This window comes from Balaenoptera physalus (assembly GCF_965194825.1).
Source record: "Balaenoptera physalus genome assembly, chromosome: 10".
In the NCBI taxonomy this organism is placed as follows: Eukaryota; Metazoa; Chordata; class Mammalia; order Artiodactyla; family Balaenopteridae; genus Balaenoptera; species Balaenoptera physalus.
In genome coordinates this window covers 43,408,172-43,428,664 of record NC_138889.1, presented here as the reverse complement: position 1 = coordinate 43,428,664, position 20,493 = coordinate 43,408,172, and the positions used below count along the sequence as shown (strand labels likewise).

At 38.4% G+C, this 20,493-nt stretch overlaps 1 protein-coding gene across 1 annotated transcript in view; it reads left to right on the top strand.

Moving 5' to 3' along the window:
• The window catches only part of DEUP1 (deuterosome assembly protein 1), a 247,949-nt gene extending 227,871 nt beyond the window's left edge, over positions 1 to 20,078 (top strand). The window contains exon 14 of the mRNA XM_082409952.1: positions 19,027 to 20,078. Coding sequence (XP_082266078.1) covers positions 19,027 to 19,182 — 156 coding nt within the window. The 3' untranslated portion in view covers positions 19,183 to 20,078. The remainder of the gene's footprint in view (positions 1 to 19,026) is intronic.
• Positions 20,079 to 20,493: the final 415 nt, after the last annotated feature.

The following is a 20,493-nucleotide window of genomic DNA, read 5'->3' as shown; positions in this document are numbered from 1 at the left end:
GCCTGAAAGCTCCTAGAAAAGAGGAGTATTAGGCTTCTTTGCCTCCCCTGTGCACCTAGCACAGGTCCTGCTCATGGGAGGTACTGGATAAGTAGCGGTCAATGGGTGGATTGAATCCAGACATGGGGAATGCCTTTAGCAAACGCAAAAAGTAGAGGAAGTTTGAGGCAGTTTAGATACAAGACAAACTACTAGCCATATCAAATTGTCAGCTGCAGAAAGGAGCACAGAACTGTGAATTTGTCTGAATGCTGGTGGGTGTGGGGGGAGATTTTCACTCCATACTTGAGCTGACATAGGACCATCTGAGCATCTACACACTCCTTTTATATGGTTTAACGAATGTCTAATAGGAACCTAATATAGAACAGCAGCCATGGTGCTTAATAGTTAGAGCAAATGAAACCATTAGAATCCCAGGAATGCAGAAGTTAGTGTGAGAGGGATTTGGGCCCAAGGACTTATGCCCAACTAGCAACTGAAACTCTGTCCTACCATCCCAACCCCATAGCCTAGAGCATCACCAAGAGCTAAACCCTAAGGGATAAAGCATTCCAAACTGATGAAAGGCTCTTTCCTGCTACAGAAAGGATGCACTCACTGTGCCCAGGGATGATAATGAATGGGCAATGGGCCTGTGAGTCCTGGCTGAGGGAAAAGCCTGGGGAAAAGTTTTCATGACCTCCAGGGACTCCCAAGGCAGGCATGAGGCAAAAACATTGGCACGAGTCACAGAAGCCGATTGGGCAGTGTTCAGAGGCTACCTGCCACACAGCACTATCCTCCAACATGGGTCAAGAGGGGTCACAGTAGCTCATGCAACTCAATAACAAACAAACAACCCAATCAAACAATGGGCAGAAGACCTAAATAGACATTTCTCCAAAGAAGACATAAAGATGGCCAACAGGCACATGAAAAGATGGTCAGTATCGCTAATTATTAGAGAAATGCAAATCAAAACCTCAGTGAGGTATCACCTCACACTGGTCAGAATGGCCACCATTAAAAAGTCTACAAATAATAAATGCCGGAGAAGGTGTGGCAAAAAGGGAATCCTCCTACACTGTTGGTGGGAATGTAAAGTGGTGAAGCCACTATGGAGAAGAGTACGGAGGTTCCTTAAAAATCTAAAAATAGAGTTACCATATGATCCAGCAATCCCACTTCTGGGCATATATCCAGAAAAGATAAGAACTCTAATTCAAAAAGATACATGCACCCCAATGTTCATTGCAGCACTATGTACAATAGCCAAGACCTGGAAGCAACCTAAATGTTCATCAACAGATGAATGGATAAAGAAGATGTGAGATATATACAACAGAATATTACTCAGCCATAAAAACGAATGAAATAATGCCATTTGCAGCAACATGGATGGATCTAGAGATTATCATACTAAGTGAAGTAAGTCAGAGGAAGACAAATATATGATATCACTTCTATGTGGAATCTAAAAAAAAATGATAAAAATGAACTTATTTACAAAACAGAAAGACTCACAGACATGGAAAACAAACTTATGGTTACCGCAGGGGAGGGATAAATTAGGAGTTTGAGATTAACGGATACCCACCACTATATATAAAATAGATAAACAAGGACCTACTGTATAGCACAGGGAACTATACTCAAAATCTTGTAATAACCTATAATAGAAAAGAATCTGAAAAACACAAATATATGTTTATATGTGTGTGTGTGTGTGTGTACATATATATATAAAACTGAATCACTATGCTATACACCTGAAACATTGTAAATCAACTACACTTCATTAAAAAAATTTTTGACACCTCAAAGGAGAGCGGTCACAGTCTTGTGACAAGGAGAAACATGAGTCAGAGTCAGCCAGGTAATTACTGTTATGGTGACCAGCAATTTCATTGCACAGCAGAACTGCCAGGTAATCTAGAACAGCAAGGCTTCAAACAGCAACGGCTTCAGGAGGGCCAAGCATAGCACAAAGGAGATGCTCAGAGCCACGTAGCCAGACTCATGACCAGACTAGAAATTCTTAGGTCTTAAAGGTTCCCGACACATTTGGACAGGTTAGATCTGTTGGAGGCCAGGTATTCTCCATGCCTCGACCCCAGGACCATAACAAAGCTTCCGTTTCCTTTTCTGTAGAACAGGCACAATACTACTACCTATGTCAGAGAGTTGTTGTGAGATTAAAGAAGGCAATGCACATAAAGCTGTTACCATAGAGTCTGGAACAGTGAGTACTCAGTAAATGCTAGCTGTGAGCACGTGCCATCCTTGCCCTCCTGAGGCATTAGGTCTGAGCTCAGAAGATAAAATACATCTTCAAAGAATAAGACTGTCATTTATTGAGGACCATGTGCCAGCCACTATAATATACTCATTTAATCGTTAACAGTTCTACTAATAATTTACAAACCATAAAATTCAGCCATTTCAAGGGTATAATTCAACGATTTTTACTAAATTTACAAAGTTTTGCAACCATTGCCACAACCCAATTTTACAACATTTCCATCATTCCCCAAAGATCCCTAGTGCCCATTGGCCATCACTCCCCCTGCCCATGCCCAACCCCAGGAAGCTGCTAAACTACTTTGTCTTTATGATTTACCTGGACATTTCATATAAATGGATTCATATACTGTGTGGGTTTTTGCATCTGGCTTCGTTCATTTGGTATGTTTTTGTGGTTCATACTGTAGCATGTATTGATATTTTGCTGTTTTTATTGTTGTTGCTGAATAGTGTTCTGTTGTATCAATAAACCACATTTTCTTCATCCATTTCACTCGTTCATTGACATTTGAGTTGTTTCCACTGAGGCTATTATGAATAAAGCTATTATGAACATTTACATACAAGTCTGTGTGTGGACATGTTTTTGTTTCTATTTAGTACATTCCTATGAGCAGAATTTGAGTCACATGGTAAATTTATGTTTAACTTTTAAAAGAAACTGTCAAACTATTTTCCTAAGTAGCTACACCATTTTACATTCCTACCAGCAAGGCCTAAGAGTTCCGATTTCTCCATATCCACTCCCATACTTGGTACTATCTTTTTGGCGAGTCATTTCAGTGTGTGTGAGTGGTATTTCATGCTAGTTTTAACTTGCATTTCCCTAATGATGAGCATCTTTTGTGTGCTTATTGAGCATTCATATATCTTTTTTGGTGAAATGTCTATTCAAATCTTTTGCCCATTTTATAATTATTTCTTCCTTTATTGAGCTATAACAATTCTTTATATATTTTGGATATAAATGCTTTATCAGATATATGATTTGCATATATTCTCTTCCATTCTGTGGCTTCTCTTTTCATTTTCTTAATGGTGTCTTTTGAAGCACATAAAGTTTTTAATTTTGATGTAGTACAATTCATCAGTTTTCTCTTTTACAGACTGTGCTTTTGGCATCATAGCTAAGAAATATTTGCTGGACTCAACGTCACAAATATTTTCTCCTACATTTTCTTCTAAAAGTTTTACAGTTTCAGGTTTTACATAAGGTTTATGATCCACCCTTAGTTAACATTTTTGTATAGTGTAAGGGTCTAGATTCATCCTTTTACATGCAGATGGATACCCCATTGTCCCAGAACCATTTGTTGAAGACTGTTCTTTACCCCATTGAATTATCTTGGTGCTTTTTGCTGAAAAATCAACTGACCATAAATATAAGGCTTTATTTCTAGACTTAATTCTTTTCCATTGATCTATATGTTTATCCTTATGCCACTACCACATAGTCTTTTTTTTTTGAATACTTGAATTTTATTTTTTTATATGGCAGGTTCTTAATAGTTACCTATTTTATACATATTACTGTATATATGTCAATCTCAATCTCCCAATTCATCACAACACCACCACCCTCCCACCGCCACTTTCCCCCTTGGTATCCATACGTTTGTTCTCTACAACTGTATCTCTATTTCTGCCCTGCAAACCGGTTCATCTGTACCATTTTTCTAGGTTCCACATATATGTGTCAATATACGATATTTGTTTTCCTCTTTCTGACTTACTTCACTCTGTATGACAGTATCTAGATACAACCACGTCTCTACAAATGACCCAATTTCATTCCTTTTTATGGCTGAGTAATATTCCATTGTATATATGTAGCACATCTTCTTTATCCATTTGTCTGTCGATGGGGATTTAGGTTGCTTCCATGACCTGGCTATTGTAAATAGTGCTGCAATGAACATTGGGGTGCATGTGTCTTTTTGAATTATGGTTTTCTCTGGGTATATGTCCAGTAGTGGGATTGCTGGGTCGTATGGTAATACTATTTTTAGTTTTTTAAGGAGCCTCCATACTATTCTCCATAGTGGCTGTATCAATTTACATTCCCACCAACAGTGCAAGAGGGTTCCCTTTTCTCCACACCCTCTCCAGCATTTGTTGTTTGTAGATTTTCTGATGATGCTCATTCTAACTGGTGTGAGGTGATACCTCATTGTAGTTTTGATTTGCATTTTTCTAATAATTAGTGATGTTGAGCAGCTTTTCATGTGCTTCTTGGCCATTTGTATGTCTTCTTTGGAGAAATGTCTATTTAGGTCTTCTGCCCATTTTTGGATTGGGTTGTTTGTTTCTTTAATATTGAGCTGCATGAGCTGTTTATATATTTTGGAGATTAATCCTTTGTCCATTGATTCATTTGCAAATATTTTCTCCCATTCTGAGGGTTGTCTTTTCATCTTATGTTTCCTTTGCTTTCCAAAAGCTTTTAAGTTTCATTAGGTCCCATTTGTTTATTTTTGTTTTTATTTCCATTACTCTAGGAGGTGGATCAAAAAAGATCTTGCTGTGATTTATGTCAAAGAGTGTTTTTCCTACGTTTTCCTCTAAGAGTTTTATAGTGTCCAGTCTTACATTTAGGTCTCTAAACCATTTTGAGTTTATTTTTGTGTATGGTGTTAGGGAGTGTTCTAATTTCATTCTTTTACATGTAGCTGTCCAGTTTTCCCAGCACCACTTCTTGACGAGACTGTGTTTTCTCCATTGTATATCCTTGCCTCCTTTGTCATAGATTAGTTGACCATAGGTGCGTGGGTTTATCTCTGGGCCTTCTATCCTGTTCCATTGATCTATATTCCTGTTTTTGTACCAGTACCATACTGTCTCGGTTGCTGTAGCTTTATAGTATAGTCTGAAGTCAGGGAGCCTGATGCCTCCAGCTCAATTTTTTCCCCTCAAGACTGCTTGAGGCTATTCGGGGTCTTTTGTGTCTCCATACAAATTTTAAGATTTTTTGTTCTAGTTCTGTAAAAAATGCCATTGGTAATTTGATAGGGATTGCATTGAATCTGTAGATTGCTTTGGGTAGTATGGTCATTTTCACAATATTGATTCTTCCAAACCAAGAACATGGTATATCTCTCCATTTGTTTGTATCGTCTCTAATTTCTTTCATCAGTGTCTTATAGTTTTCTGCATGCAGGTCTTTTGTCTCCCTAGGTAGGTTTATTCCTAGATATTTTATTCTTTTTGTTGCAATGGTAAATGGGAGTGTTTCCTTAATTACTCTTTCAGATTTTTCATCATTAGTGTATAGGAATGCAAGAGATTTCTGTGCATTAATTTTGTATCCTACAACTTTACCAAATTCATTGATTAGCTCTAGTAGTTTTCTGGTGGCAGCTTTAGGATTCTCTATGTATAGTATCATGTTATCTGCAAACAGTGACAGTTTTGCTTCTTCTTTTCCAATTTGGATTCCTTTTATTTCATTTTCTTCTCTGATTGCTGTGGCTAGGATTTCCTAAACTATGTTGAATAATAGTGGCGAGAGTGGACATCCTTCTCTTGTTCCTGATCTTAGAGGAAATGCTTTCAGTTTTTCACCATTGAGAATGATGTTTGCTGTGGGTTTGTCATAAATGGCCTTTATTATGTTGAGGTAGGTTCCCTCTATGCCCACTTTCTGGAGAGTTTTCATCATAAACGGGTATTGAATTTTGTCAAAAGCTTTTTCTGCATCTATTGAGATGATCATATGATTTTTCTTCTACACTTTGTTAATATGGTGAATCACATTGATTGATTTGCGTATATTGAAGAATCCTTGCATCACTGGGCTAAATCCCACTTGGTCATGGTGTATGATACTTTTAATGTGCTGTTGGATTCTGTTTGCTGGTATTTTGTTGAGGATTTTTGCATCTATAGTCATTAGTGATATTCTGTAATTTTCTTTTTTTGTTGTGTCTTTGTCTGGTTTTAGTATCAGGGTGATGGTGGCCTCATAGAATGAGTTTGGGAGTGTTCCTTCCTCTGCAATTTTCTGGAAGAGTTTGAGAAGGATAGGTGTTAGCTCCTCTCTAAATGTTTGATAGAATTCACCTGTGAAGCCATCTGGTCCTGGACTTTTGTTTGTGGGAAGATTTTTAATCACAGTTTCAATTTCATTACTTCTGATTGGTCTGTTCATATTTTCTATTTCTTCCTGGTTCAGTCTTGGAAGGTTATACCTTTCTAAGAATTTGTCCATTTCTTCCAGGTTGTCCATTTTATTGGCATACATTTGCTTGTAGTAGTCTCCTAGGATGCTTTGTATTTCTGTGGTGTCCGTTGTAACTTCTCCTTTTTCAGTTCTAATTTTGTTGATTTGAGTCCTCTCCCTCTTTTTCTTGATGAGTCTGGCTAAAGGTTTATCAATTTTGTTTATCTTCTCAAAGAACCAGCTTTTAGCTTTATTGATCTTTCCTATTTTCTTTGTTTCTGTTTCATTTATTTCTGCTCTGATCTTTATGATTTCTTTCCTTCTACTAACTTTGGGTTTTGTTTGTTCTTCTTTCTCTAGTTCCTTTAAGTCTAAGGTTAGATTGTTTATTTGAGATTTTTCTTATTTCTTGAGGTAGGCTTGTATTGCTATAAACTTCCCTCTTAGAACTGCTTTTGCTGCATCCCATAGGTTTTGGATAGTCGTGTTTTCATTGTCATTTGTATCTAGGTATTTTTTGATTTCCTCTCTGATTTCTTCAGTGATCTCTTGCTTATTTAGTAACGTATTGTTTAGCCTCCATGTGTTTGTGTTTTGTAAGTTTTTTCCCCTGTAATTGATTTCTAATCTCATAGCATTGTGGTCAGAAAAGATGCTTGATATGATTTCAATTTTCTTAATTTTACTGAGGCTTGATTTGTGACCCAATATGTGATCTATCCTGGAGAATGTTCCATGTACACTTGAGAAGAAATTGTAATCTGCTGTTTTTGGATGGAATGTCCTATAAATATCAATTAAATCTATCTGGTCTATTGTGTCATTTAAAGCTTGTGTTTCCTTATTAATCTTCTGTTTGGTTGATCTGTCCATTGCTGTGAGGTGTTAAACTCCCCCACTATTATTGTGTTACTGTCAATTTCCTCTTTTATAGCTGTTAGCAGTTACCTTATGTATTGAGGTGCTCCTATGTTGGGTGCATATATATTATAATTGTTATATCTTCTTCTTGGATTGATCCCTTGATCATTATGTAGTGTTCTTCCTTGTCTCTTTACATTCGTTAAAGTCTATTTTATCTGATATGAGTATTGGTACTCCAGCTTTCTTTTGATCTCCATTTGCATGGAATATGTTTTTCCATCCCCTCAGTTTCAGTCTTTATGTGTCCCTAGGACTGAAGTGGTCTCTTGTAGACAGCATATGTACGAGTCTTGTTTATGTACCCATTCAGCGAGCCTGTGTCTTTTGGTTGGAGCATTTAATCCATTCACGTTTAAGGTAATTATTGATATGTATGGTCCTATTACCATTTTCTTAATTTTTGGTGGTTTGTTTTTGTAGGTCCTTTTCTTCTCTTGTGTTTCCCACTTAGAGAAGTTCCTTTACCATTTGTTGTAGAGCTGGTTTGGTGGTGCTGAATTCTCTTAGCTTTCGTTTGTCTGTAAAGCTTTTGATTTCTCCATCGAATCTGAATGAGATCCTTGCTGGGTAGTGTAATCTTTGTTGTAGGTTCTTCCCTTTCATCACTTTAAATATATCATGCCACTCCCTTCTGGCTTGCAGAGTTTCTGCTGAGAAACCAGCTGTTAACCTTACGGGAGTTCCCTTTTATGTTATTTGTCATTTTTCCCTTGTTGCTTTCAATAAGTTTTCTTTGTCTTTAATTTTTGTCAATTTGATTACTATGTGTCTCGGCACGTTTTTCCTTGGGTTTATCCTGCCTGGGACTCTCTGCGCTTCCTGGACTTGGGTGGCTATTTTCTGTCCCATGTTAGGGAATTTTTCAACTATAATCTCTTCAAATATCTTCTCGGGTCCTTTCTCTCTCTCTTCTCCTTCTGGGACCCCTATACTGCAAATGTTGTTGTGTTTAAGGTTGTCCCAGAAAACTGGCAGAAGGTAGTGGGACAAAAGTATGAATACGTTGTTCAATAAAGTTCTCGGTGAAAATGAAAAATGTGTCTTTTATTTTTACTTAAAAACTGAAGGCACTTTTGGCCAGCCCAAATATAATCGACTTCTGTACATTGGTCTTGTCATCTGTGACTTTGCTGAGCTCATTTATTCTGGGGGGTGGGGTTGGGGGGGGGTGTGATGAATTGGCAGATTGGGATTGACATATATACACTAATATGTGTAAAATAGATAACTAATAAGAACCTGCTGTATAAAAAAATAAAATAAAATTCCAATATTCAAAAAAAAAAGACTATGTGGTAGTGGCATAAGGATAAACATATAGATCAATGGAAAAGAATTAAGAGTCTAGAAATAAAGCTTTATATTTATGGTCAGTTGATTTTTCAGCAAAAAGTACCAAGGTAATTCAATGGGGTAAAGAACAGTCTTCAACAAATGGTTCTGGGACAATGGGGTATCCATCTGCATGTAAAAGGATGAATCTAGACCCTTACACTATACAAAAATGTTAACTAAGGGTGGATCATAAACCTTATGTAAAACCTGAAACTGTAAAACTTTTAGAAGAAAATGTAGGAGAAAATATTTGTGACGTTGAGCCAAGCAAATATTTCTTAGCTATGATGCCAAAAGCACAATCCATAAAAGAGAAAATTTTCTACATAAGGATCATGTTGTCTTTAAATAAAGACAGCTTTTGCTTTTTCCTTTCCATTCTGGGTGCACTGTCTTTTTTTTTTCTTTCTTACCTGATTGCACTAGCTGGAAACTCCAATACAATGTTAACTTGAAGTAGTGAAAGCAACCATGTTTTCCTTGTGCCTGATCTTATGGAAAATGTTTCAGTCTTTCACCATTAAGCATGATGTTAGCTGTAGGTTTTTTTGTATATGCTTTTTATCAGGTTAAGGAAGTTCCCATCTATTCCTAATTTGTTGAAAGCTTTTATGATTGGCTGTTAGATTTTGTCAAATGCTTTTTTTTGCATCTATTGAGGTGATCATGTGGTTTTTGTTCTTTATTAATATAGTATGTTATATAAACTTATTTTTAGGATGAACCAATCTTGCATTCTTGGGACAAATCCTGCTTAATCATAATGTATAATCCTTTCTTACATGCTGTTGGATTTGGTTTACTAACATTTTGTTGAGGATTTTGTGTCTATATTCATAAGCAATAATGGTTTGTAGTTTTCTTGTCATGTCTTATCTGGCTTTGGTATCAGGGCAATTTTTATTTTATTTCATTTTATCTTTTAAATTTTTAAAAAATTTTACTTATTTATTTATTTATTTTTGGCTGTGTTGGGTCTTCGTTGCTGCACGCGGGCTTTCTTTAGTTGCATCGAGCAGGGGCTACTCTTTGTTGCCGCGCGCGGGCTTCTCTTTGCGGCGGCTTCTTTTGTTGTGGATCACGGGCTCTAGGCACACAGGCTTCAGTGGTTGTGGCACACGGGCTCAGTAGTTGTGGCATACGGGTTCTAGAGCGCAGGCTCAGGAGTTGTGGCACACGGGCTTAGTTGCTCTGCAGCATGTGGGGTCTTCCTGGACCAGGGCTCGTACCTGTGTCCCCTGCATTAGCAGGCGGATTCTTAAACACTGCGCCACCAGGGGAGCCCCAATTTTTACATCATAGAACAAACTGGGAAGTTTCCCTTACTCCTCTATTTTCTGGAAGAGTTTGTAAAGGACTAGCATTATTTCTTCAAATATCTGATGGAGTTCGCTAGTGAAGCTATCTGGGCCTGGGTTTTTCTTTGTGGGAAGATTTTAGTTATTAATTCAATTTTTCTCCTTGTTATAGATCCATTCAGGTTTTCTATTTCTTCTTGAGTCAATTTCGATGATTGGTGACTTTTACATTAAATGTAATCTTTATAATAATCCCTGAAAATAAGAATTAGGCCCATTTTATTTTGAGACTTAAAAGATTGAGTGATTTATCTTAAGGTCAGATATCTGGAAAATATCCAGCCAGTGGGACTGCAAAGTCCATGCTGCTTCTACCAGGTCACACTGCCTCTAAACAGACATAGGGCTTTTTAAGGTGACCCCCAACCTCCAGAGTCACCACTAAAAACAACCCTTTTTTGTGGATGCCTTAATGTATCCACGTTTGGGGTTTTTTTAAAATCAAAGACTTGTGACTCCCTGCAGTACGAGTTGCTGGCAGCAGGGATGCTACCCACAGCCCAGGGTTCTCCCTTCTTTAAAGCCCCATCGAGAATCACTGCCTTAGGAGTCCCACCCAGCATGATACAGGTAAACCCTCTTGGGAAGGCACCCAATGGCAGAGGCTGCACTTAACAGTTTAAAGTGACACACCTTTCTCCCCTGCCTGCCAAGGAGGGGAAAAACAAAATATGCCCAAGGACATAAGTGGTTAGACTGAACCACACTTGTTTTGACAATGACAGTTGACAACTGATAATCAAGACTTCTTCTAGATTAAGAGAAGCCTGATGTGTGACTTCCTAAATTTTGTTTACTCACACAGAAATGATATGGTTGCTCCCTTAACAGGAAGAACCATCAGTGATAAAATTTATTAGGCTCTGTGTGCTTCACATAAAATAAAGAACTAGGCTTCTCACTTATTGGGTCAACATGTCTTTTATCAGGTATGGTGAACCGCCTAAAAGATTATTATATAAGATGAGGCCAAAGGGCCCATACTAAGTAGATGCTATGCTGTACTTGAGGTGTGCATAACAGATCTATATCAGAAAATTTTATACATTAAAGTGACAAAATAGAAAAGAACTGAGCTAACATTCTTCCCATTTTGGTATGATTTCTTTTTTGTTTGTTTGTTTCGGAAAACAAGAACAGCTTTGAAATTCCTCATTTTCATCAGCTTGAGGAAAATCTTCCAAAAGTCAGTATTGTTTCAGTTCAAACCATTTCCAATCCCAAACATATCTCTCAGCTGAGATAAATTATTTGATGAGTCACTCCCAAATGACTTTGATGGATAAAATTATGAGTAACCAAATTAAAACAGCTCTTTGGCTTCATTTGCTGCATAAAAAGTTTAGTTTATAACCAAAGGTTTTTATATTAACAAGAGTTGCACCCAAGAATTTTGGGAGAATAAATATATACATACATATGTAAATGTATATATATGTATACACACATGTGTGTATATGCACATATACATGTATGTATATGTAAGCAACGTATACACATACATACTTACATATACACACACAATGCTCTGAAAATAATCATCAATAAAATAATAAATAAAGAGAGGGAGGAAACTTTTGAAGTTGATAGATAAGTTAACGGCATAGATGATTTCACAGATGTATATTTATCTCTAAACTCATCAAGTTGTATACATTAAATATGTACAGCTTTTTAATATGTCAATTATATCTCAATACAGTAGTTTACAAAAACAAGCATGAATCAAGAACAGTCTAAGTGGGACTTCCCTGGTGGCACAGTGGTTAAGAATCTGCCTGCCAATGCAGGGGACAGGGGTTTGAGCCCTTGTCTGGGAAGATCCCGCATGCCACTGAGCAATTAAGCCCGTGTGCCACAACTACTGGGCCTGCGCTCTAGAGCCTGCAGGCCCCAAGTACTGAGCCCGCAAGCCACAATAACTGAAGCCCGCGTGCCTAGGGCCCATGCTCCACAACAAGAGAAGCCACCACAATGAGAAGCCCACGCACCACAACAACAAGTAGCCCCTGCTCGCCACAACTAGAGAAAGCCCGCATGTAGCAACGAAGACCCAATGCAGCCAAAATGAATAAATAAATTAATAAATTAATAAATTAAAAAAACAGTCTCAGGGCTTCCCTGGTGGTGCAGTGGTTAAGAATCCGCCTGCCAATGCAGGGGACATGGGTTCAAGCCCTGGTCCGTGAAGATCCCACGTGCCACGGAGCAACTAAGCCCGTGCGCCACAACTACTGAGCCTGCTCTCTAGAGCCTGCGAGCCACAACTACTGAAGCCCATGCGCCTACAGCCCATGCTCCGCAACAAGAGAAGCCACTGCAATGAGAAGCCTGCGCACCACAATCAAGAGTAGCCCCCACTCACTGCAACTGGAGAAAGCCCGCGCACTGCAACAAAGACCCAACGCAGCCAAAAATAAATAAAAATAAAATAAATTAATTAAAAAAAAAAGTCTCAGAGCTTAGAAAACAAAAACTTAGACACTACTTGAATATTAAAAATATGAGTACTTAAGGAAATAAAGGACTTAATGGCCAAACATAATAGCTTCATTTTGGAGAAAATGCATTTATTTAATTGAAGACACTATGCTAGATGTATAAGGCGCTCCAAATTTTGCGTCTATTATTTAAACCACCCAGTTTGTAGTACTTTGTTACAGGAGCCCAGGCAAACTAATCCACTTACATATCCCAGACTTGGAGCTGAAAAAGCTGACAATCTTGAAAGAGCAATGGGCCCAAACAAAAAAGCCCCCGCAGAGCCTGCTCTCTCTAGACAAAAGACAAGGAAAGGGGCAGCAGAGCAAGGCAGAAAACGTCTAGACAACAACCACTCTGATTCAGCCAAACACCACAGAGCAAACTGGAGACCCTCTCCCACCACACCAGCAAAGGTAGGCGGAGCGCCTAGATTTCCACCCTCAACCCAAATCCCCCACCAAAGTGATGTCAAGAAGGCTAAGTAGGGCAGCAGAACAGCAGCACTTTCATCCCCGCCAGCAGGTAAGAAGCCATCACCTCAGCAGTACCAGTGGAGACTAATGTGGGGAGCTCCCAGGAGGCAGTAACAAAGCATCCCTACCCTTCTCCACTAGGGGGCATCAGTGAGGTCTAGTGGAGTCAGGATATTAACCACAGCTGGGTGGTAATGAGGCCACCCTCCTACGCCCCACAGTGAGACTGGAGTCCATGTCAGAAGCAGTAATGAGGAACCCCTGCCCCTCTCAGCCAGGGTGGTATCAGTAACAGACTACCAGGGGATCAGAACTCCCACCCATCCAGCAGTAATGAGGAGCCCCTCTCCCCAGGTGTTAACAGAAGCTGAGTCAAGAACTGGGGTTTCCACTACCATCTGACGGGAATGATGCTGCACCCCATCTGTGCTCTAACACTGTCAGAATAGGCCCACTAAAACACAAGATTTAATTAAGATCCAGAATCTCATTATATAATGCCCCAAACATCCAGGTTTCAGTCAACTGTCATACCAAGAACCAGAAAGATCTCAACTTGAATGAGAAAAGACAGTCAATGAGGGACAACACCGAGATGACACAGATGTTAGAATGAGCCAACAAAGATTTCAAGCAGCCATCATAAAATGATTCAGCAAGCAATGAGAAACATAACAGGAAAAAATGAAAGTAAGGAGTTTCAGCAGAGAAATAGAAGATGTAAAGTAAAACCAAATGGAAATCTTAGAACTGAAAAATACGATATCAAATAAAAACTCAGCGGAGGGGCTCAAGCAGAATGGAGGAGATGGAAGAAACAATCAGTGAACAATAGAAATTACCCAACCTGAACAACGTGGAGAAAACAGAATGAAAATTAAAATCAACAGACTCTCAGGAACATGTGAAACTATAACAAGGGACCCAACAATTGTGTCATTGGAGTCTTGGAAGGAGAGGAGAGATAGGGCAGGGCTAAAAAAGTACTCAAAGAAATCATCCCTGAAAACTTCCCAAGAGGCTGAGCAAACCCCAAACAGGATAAACCCAAGGAAATCCACATTGTGACATACAGGTGTCTCCTGCTTTTCGAAAGTTTGCTTTAAACCACTTTGTTTCTACAAAAGACCTATGCTAGTACCTCATTTCACTCACTAAAAGAAATCTGAAGAAAATTTTTGCTTTTATGAAAAAAAGAATTGTTTCTTTGCTTTACACCATTTCGGCTTACAAAAGGCTTCATAGGAATGCTCTACTTTCAGGTAACAGGGGAAGCCTATATTATAGTCAAACTTCTGAAAACAAAACAAAACAAAACAATCTTGGAAGCAGCAAGAGAGAAACAACACCTCAGCTATAAAGAGAAAACAATTTTAATTAAAGCAAATTTCTAATCAGAAACCATGGAGACCAGAAGTAACTGGCACAATATATTTGAGGGCTGAAAGAAAAGAACTATTAACCCAGTATCTTACACACAGTGAAAAAGTCCTTCAGGAATGAAGGCGAAGTCAAGACACTCTCAGCTGAAGGAAAACCAAGAGAATTTGTCATGCTTTATACAATAATTAACTTTTTTGGTAATTAAAAAATTATAAAATTAATTATACAAAACTGGATCATGGACTTAAATGTAAAACTATAAAAGTTTTAGAACAAAACATACAAGAAAAGCTATGAGACCTAGGGCTAGGCAAAGAGTTCTTACATATAAAGGAAAAGCACATTCCAAAAAAGGGAAAATTGATAAATTGGAAGTCATCAAAATTTAAAACTTTTGCTCTGCTAAAGGCCCTATTAAAAGAATGAAAAAAGCTACCACCAGGAGAAAATATTTGCAAACCACATATCCGAAAAAGAGCTAGCATCTGAATGTATACAAATCTCTCAAAGCTCAACAGCAAAAAAACAAATAAATAATCCAATTAGAATATGGGTAAAAGATATGAAGACATATTTCACTGAAGAGAATATACAGGTTACAAATAAGCACATAAAAAGATGTTCAACATGATTAGTCGTTAGGGAAATGCAAATTAAAACCACAGTAAGATATCACTACAGATCTATCAGAATAGCTAAAATTTTAAAATAGTGACAACACGAAATGCTGGCAAGAACACAGAGAAATTGGACTGTATTGCTGGTAGGAATGTAAAGTGGTACCGCCGCAACTCTAAAAAACCGTTTGGCAGCTACCATATGACCCAGAAATTGCACTCCTTGCCATTTATCCCAGAGAAGTAAAGACTTATGTTCACACACAAAAAGCTATACATTAATGTTCATAGTAGCCTTATTCATAACAGCCCCAAACTGGAAACAACACAGATGTCCTTCAACAGGTGAATAGTTTAACGGGGGGGGGTGGTACAGGGTACATCCTTATCATGAAATAACCACACAGCAATTAAATAAAAAAAAAAACTGATTTATATAAAACCTAGAGGACTCTCCAGAGAATTATGCTGGGCAAAAAAGTCAATCCTAAATGGCTACATTTTGTTATATAACAAATATATACATAACAAAGCCATAGAAATGGAGACCAGGTTAGTGGTTACCATGGGACGATGGAGGGAGTGGGGCAAGAGGGAAGTCGGTGTAGCTATAAAAGGGGAACAGAGCATCCCTGTGGCCTCTGTTGACTGTGCCGGTGTCAATATCCTGGTTGTACTAGGTCATTGTACTACAGGTTTGAAGAAGTTAATATTGGGAAGAACTAGGTAGAGGGAACATAGGATCGCTCTGTATTACTTTTTACAACTGCATTTGAATCTACAATTATCTCAAAATAAAAGGCTTAATTTTTTTTAAAGTAACTATTCTTAGCTCTCCATCTGTTCAAAAACAGGTGGTAGGCTGAATTTGGCCCACAGGCTGTAGTAGTTTATAGAGCTTAATGCAAACAACAAGAAACACTACATGTTCATTCAATGCTGTCTTAGATGCTAAAACTTTAGAGAAATCCAGACACAATCAGAGGTCTTAAAATGTGTTTACAGTAGTTAGTTCTTATATTTATTGCAGTGGTTTCCTAGGTGGCAAGTGTCCATTCCCTAAGCTAACTTGGAAGGGGATAAGAGCAGTGGGTATGTAACCCCCTCTGGATTTGGAATCTTCAAAATCCTCTTTCTCTTATTGTTGCTCTCATATCAGCATTGTGAGCCCATCTTCTCCAGTTATACGCCACCCCTATTTTCCTACATTCTGGATTTTCACTGCATCATGGACGCTAGTTGTTTGTTTTATTCAACTCTGTGGTGGTCCATGTAAATATGATTGCTCTTTGAAGAGGAGTTCTGTTTGAATTGCATGGACTGGTATTAACTTTCTCAGTCTTTCCGTTAACAATCTCAGTTGTGTCCACTGTGCAGCACACACAAAAAATTTAACACCATATTTAAAGCATCCGTATTCACATTCATGTTAGGAAATCTTTGGTCCAATACAGCAGTCATCACCCAGCCACTCAGTGTGGTCTCTGTTTCCGCTGCATTGCTTTGTAATTGTTTATTTTGGCCTCTTAAAAATTGTATTGTGATCCTTAGCTGTCTGATTGTATTTAAGAGTGGGGCACTAAAAAGCTCTGTGTCCATGGGTGAGGCTTGGTGGAGCTTACTGAAGCCCAGGGCTCTACTGACGGCTAATCCAAATAGATCGCTTCTTTGCGGAGCCCACAACATTAGTCCTTAGGTCTTTTCTCCTGGGTCTATTAAATTACCTGGAGAAGATACTTTTCTGTCTGAAGGTTATGATCCTCCATTCTGGGGGCTAGATGTGGAAAAAAAGGCTTCTTACTTTCTCTTCATCCTGGGAATTTAGTTCCTTTTCCTTCACTGTTGTTTCATCATCAGGAGCATGCATGGGTTTGACTCGCCTTCATTAACCAGAGGTCTTTATTTAAATAATCATAGTCTGAGCCAACACATGAGGAATTAAAGTGGTTGTAAGGGTTTAACATGACATCTGGGTTTGTCATCATTCTTGTTCCCCAGCCCCATGGTTACTTCAAGCACGTGGGCTCAAATTACCACTCTGGATGTAGCTGAAATTAGTTCTTATCATAACTGGAGGTGGTTAGACAAGAAGGCAGGAGGTCAAATCCCAAGCCTAACTTGAAGGAGGAAGTATTTGGATGTGGAATCTTCTTCAAAATCCTTTCTCCTGCTTTTTATTTTGTTTTGTTAATACAAGCATTTGGGGCCCATCCTCTCCAGTTGTAGGCTCTCCTAATCCTAGATACCTAATCAGAATCTATCAGGGTGATACAGGAAGAAGTAGGTGATTAAACCAGTCATATCTATAGAGCTTTCAGCTCTAAGGTTCTAAAATTCAAACAGTTTTTTGTGGGGCAGTCTGGAAACCTAACCATGAAATATGCACCTTTATTGCTATGTGGAAATGCACTGTGAGTTTCATGTAGCAAATTTACACATCAGCAATAGGCTAAATGTCAGCCTGGGGTAGATACTCCCTTGGGGGAGAGCACCAGAGGCGGGTAGACTCACAGTGCTGGGCAAGAACAGCTAAGCAGAGAGTTCCTGGGCGCTGTTCAGAAATGGGTCGACCTCAGCTGTGGGCCTATCAGGATGGGCCTATCACGCCACCCACTGAAATAAAGGGAAAGTTAGAACGTGACCTAACACAAGTAGTACATTTCCTCAAGGTCATGGCTCACCTTGGACGTTTGCATGAGAGGATCAGGAACTGGGAAGAACCGTGTGTGTTACCTGTTCTGCTTGACATTTTGCTGAGTTGACACAGTATCTAGGTATGCATTTATATATATAAAGCAAGGATTTACAGCATGTTATTTTTTTTTTTAAGTTTTGCCAACTTGATAGGTAAAATGCTACTCTTTTGATATCTGAACAGAAATAACTTTGGTTATAAAGTTGTGCTTTATTTCCCCCATGAGCTTATTGACCATTTATATTTTTCTTTTGTGCACTGTTCTTTCAGTTACTCAAAAATATTTATCGGTCACCTCTGTTAGTTCCTGGGATAAAGGGTTAACAAGACAGACAATTTCCCTTTTCATCTCACAGAGCTCATCATTTAGAGGAAGTAGACAAACATAAGTAACATAATTTTTGTAAATATTTCTGGAACTTGAAAAGACATAGCCTCTATCTTTAGGACAGAATTTGATATATATGAGTCAGGTCTATTTTATTATGTCGTTTAGGTCTTATAAACCCTTATCTTTTACTTACTTGCTCTGTCATGGGCTGAAAATGGGGAACTAAAGTCTCCATTTACTAATATGTTTCTATTGCTCTTTGTAGTTCCTGTATTTTTGTTGAGAAAAATGTGATTTTTATACATATCCATAATTTTTAGATCTTCATCGTGAATTATATACTTTATCATCATGTGTCCTTTCTCCCTCTTGTATTTTGTTCCCATTCAACTTTAACAGTGAGGCTGTGAACACTGCTTCCTTCTTCTCTGACAGTGTCATTTTTTCATGTTTACAGATATAAGTATTTAAAGCTGTGAATGTTCCTCTCAGCACTCCTTTAATGGTATTGTTATTTTCCACATGTATCACTGACATACATTTTGCCCATCCTTTTACTTTCAACTGTTCTGAATCACTTCAAGGTGTATCTTTTTTTTATATAGCATATACTTGGGTTTTCCTTATAATCCAATTTGAGCCTTTTTCTTTAAGTATATCTGGACCATTTACATTTACAGATAGGATGGCTGTTTGGTCTTGTTTCTGTCATCATGTTTTACATTACACAAACGATTTCCACTGATGCTTTAAAATAACTTCCAATATATGGCTTGTTTCCTTTGCTCATGTATGTGTTCTGATCATTCAAAAAATTTTTATGTCGTCTTACCTTTCAGTGGCTACCTTATTTATGAACCCTCTATTTCTTAGCTTCTATCTACTGACACCATATATAAAAAATAAAATAATAGTATGCTTTTACTTCCTCATACTCTCCCCTCCACTAAATTAGCTGATTATTTCTATTTATTCTTTCAGTACTTACCTTTATACTTTAAAGTATATTACTGGATTTCCCTGGTGGCGCAGTGGTTAAGAATCTGCCTGCCAATGCTGGGGACACAGGTTCGAGCCCTGGTCCAGGAAGATGCCACATGCTGCAGAGCAACTAAGCCCGTGTGCCACAACTACTGAGCCTGCACTCTAGAGCCCGCGAGCCACAACTACTGAGCCTGCGTGCCACAACTACGGAAGCCCACATGCCTAGAGCCTGTGTTCCACAACAAGAGAAGCCACCGCAATGAGAAGCCTGCTCACCCCCACTCGCTGCAACTAGAGAAAGCCCATGTGCAGCAATGAAGAAACAATGCAGACAAAAACAAACAAATAAATAAATTTATAAAGTATATTATGAACTTTTTTACTCCTAATAATAAAAGAGTAAGAAATCAGAATACTTAAGCCAGCTCTTACCTTCTCCTCTTACTTCCAACTTTTGTAACTGTAACTTCCACCGTGGATCCTGTCTTCATCCTATAGCAAATTCTCTTGCTGTGATTTCTCATTTACCACTTGTTATCCTCTTGCAGTTTTTTCATAAAACGCTCATAAGAAATATAGTCCTTATTTTTCCCATGTTTATAAACGTCGATGTATTACACTCAAACATAAGTGGCAGTTTGATATATTCCCTCACTAGAGTATACACTACACAGGCAGGAACGTGTGTCTGTTTTGCTCACTGGTGTATCTCCAACGCCAAGAACAGTAGCTGGCACATAGTTGCACTATAAATATTTGTTAAATGAACAATATACAAAGGAAAATTACAAAAAAGGTTTTGGGTTGGGCTTTTTCCTTCTGAGAATTTTGTCAGCATGGCTTTTCTAGTGCCAAATGCTGAAAGAGAGAAGTCTGAGGCCTCTCTGAATTCTACCCCGGTAAAATTTATTTTTGGTTTTCAGCAATTTGACCTTGAGGTGCCTAAGTGTCATTTTCTTTGTGTTTAATCTTACTTGAAATTGTTATACATCTTCAATCTATGGGTTTATATTTTTCATCAAAAAATTCGAAAATGTTTAAGCTAGTTTTTTTTTTTTTTAAATTTTATTTATTTATTTATTTATTTATGGCTGTGTTGGGTCTTCGTTTCTGTGCGAGGGCTTTCTCTAGTTGTGGCAAGTGGGGGCCTCTCTTCATTGCGGTGTGCGGGCTTCTCACTATCGCGGCCTCTCCTGTTGCGGAGCACAGGCTCCAGACGCGCAGGCTCAGCAATTGTGGCTAACGGGCCCAGCCGCTCCGCGGCATGTGGGATCTTCCCAGACCAGGGCTCAAACCCGTGTCCCCTGCATTGGCAGGCAGACTCTCAACCACTGCGCCACCAGGGAAGCCCTAAGCTAGTTTTTATTTCTGTACCATGTGTGCTCTTAAAAAAATCTTTATTCTCTCTTGAGTGAAAAGATCTGTATTTAGCTACTAGATCAAGTTCATTAATTTTATAATTCA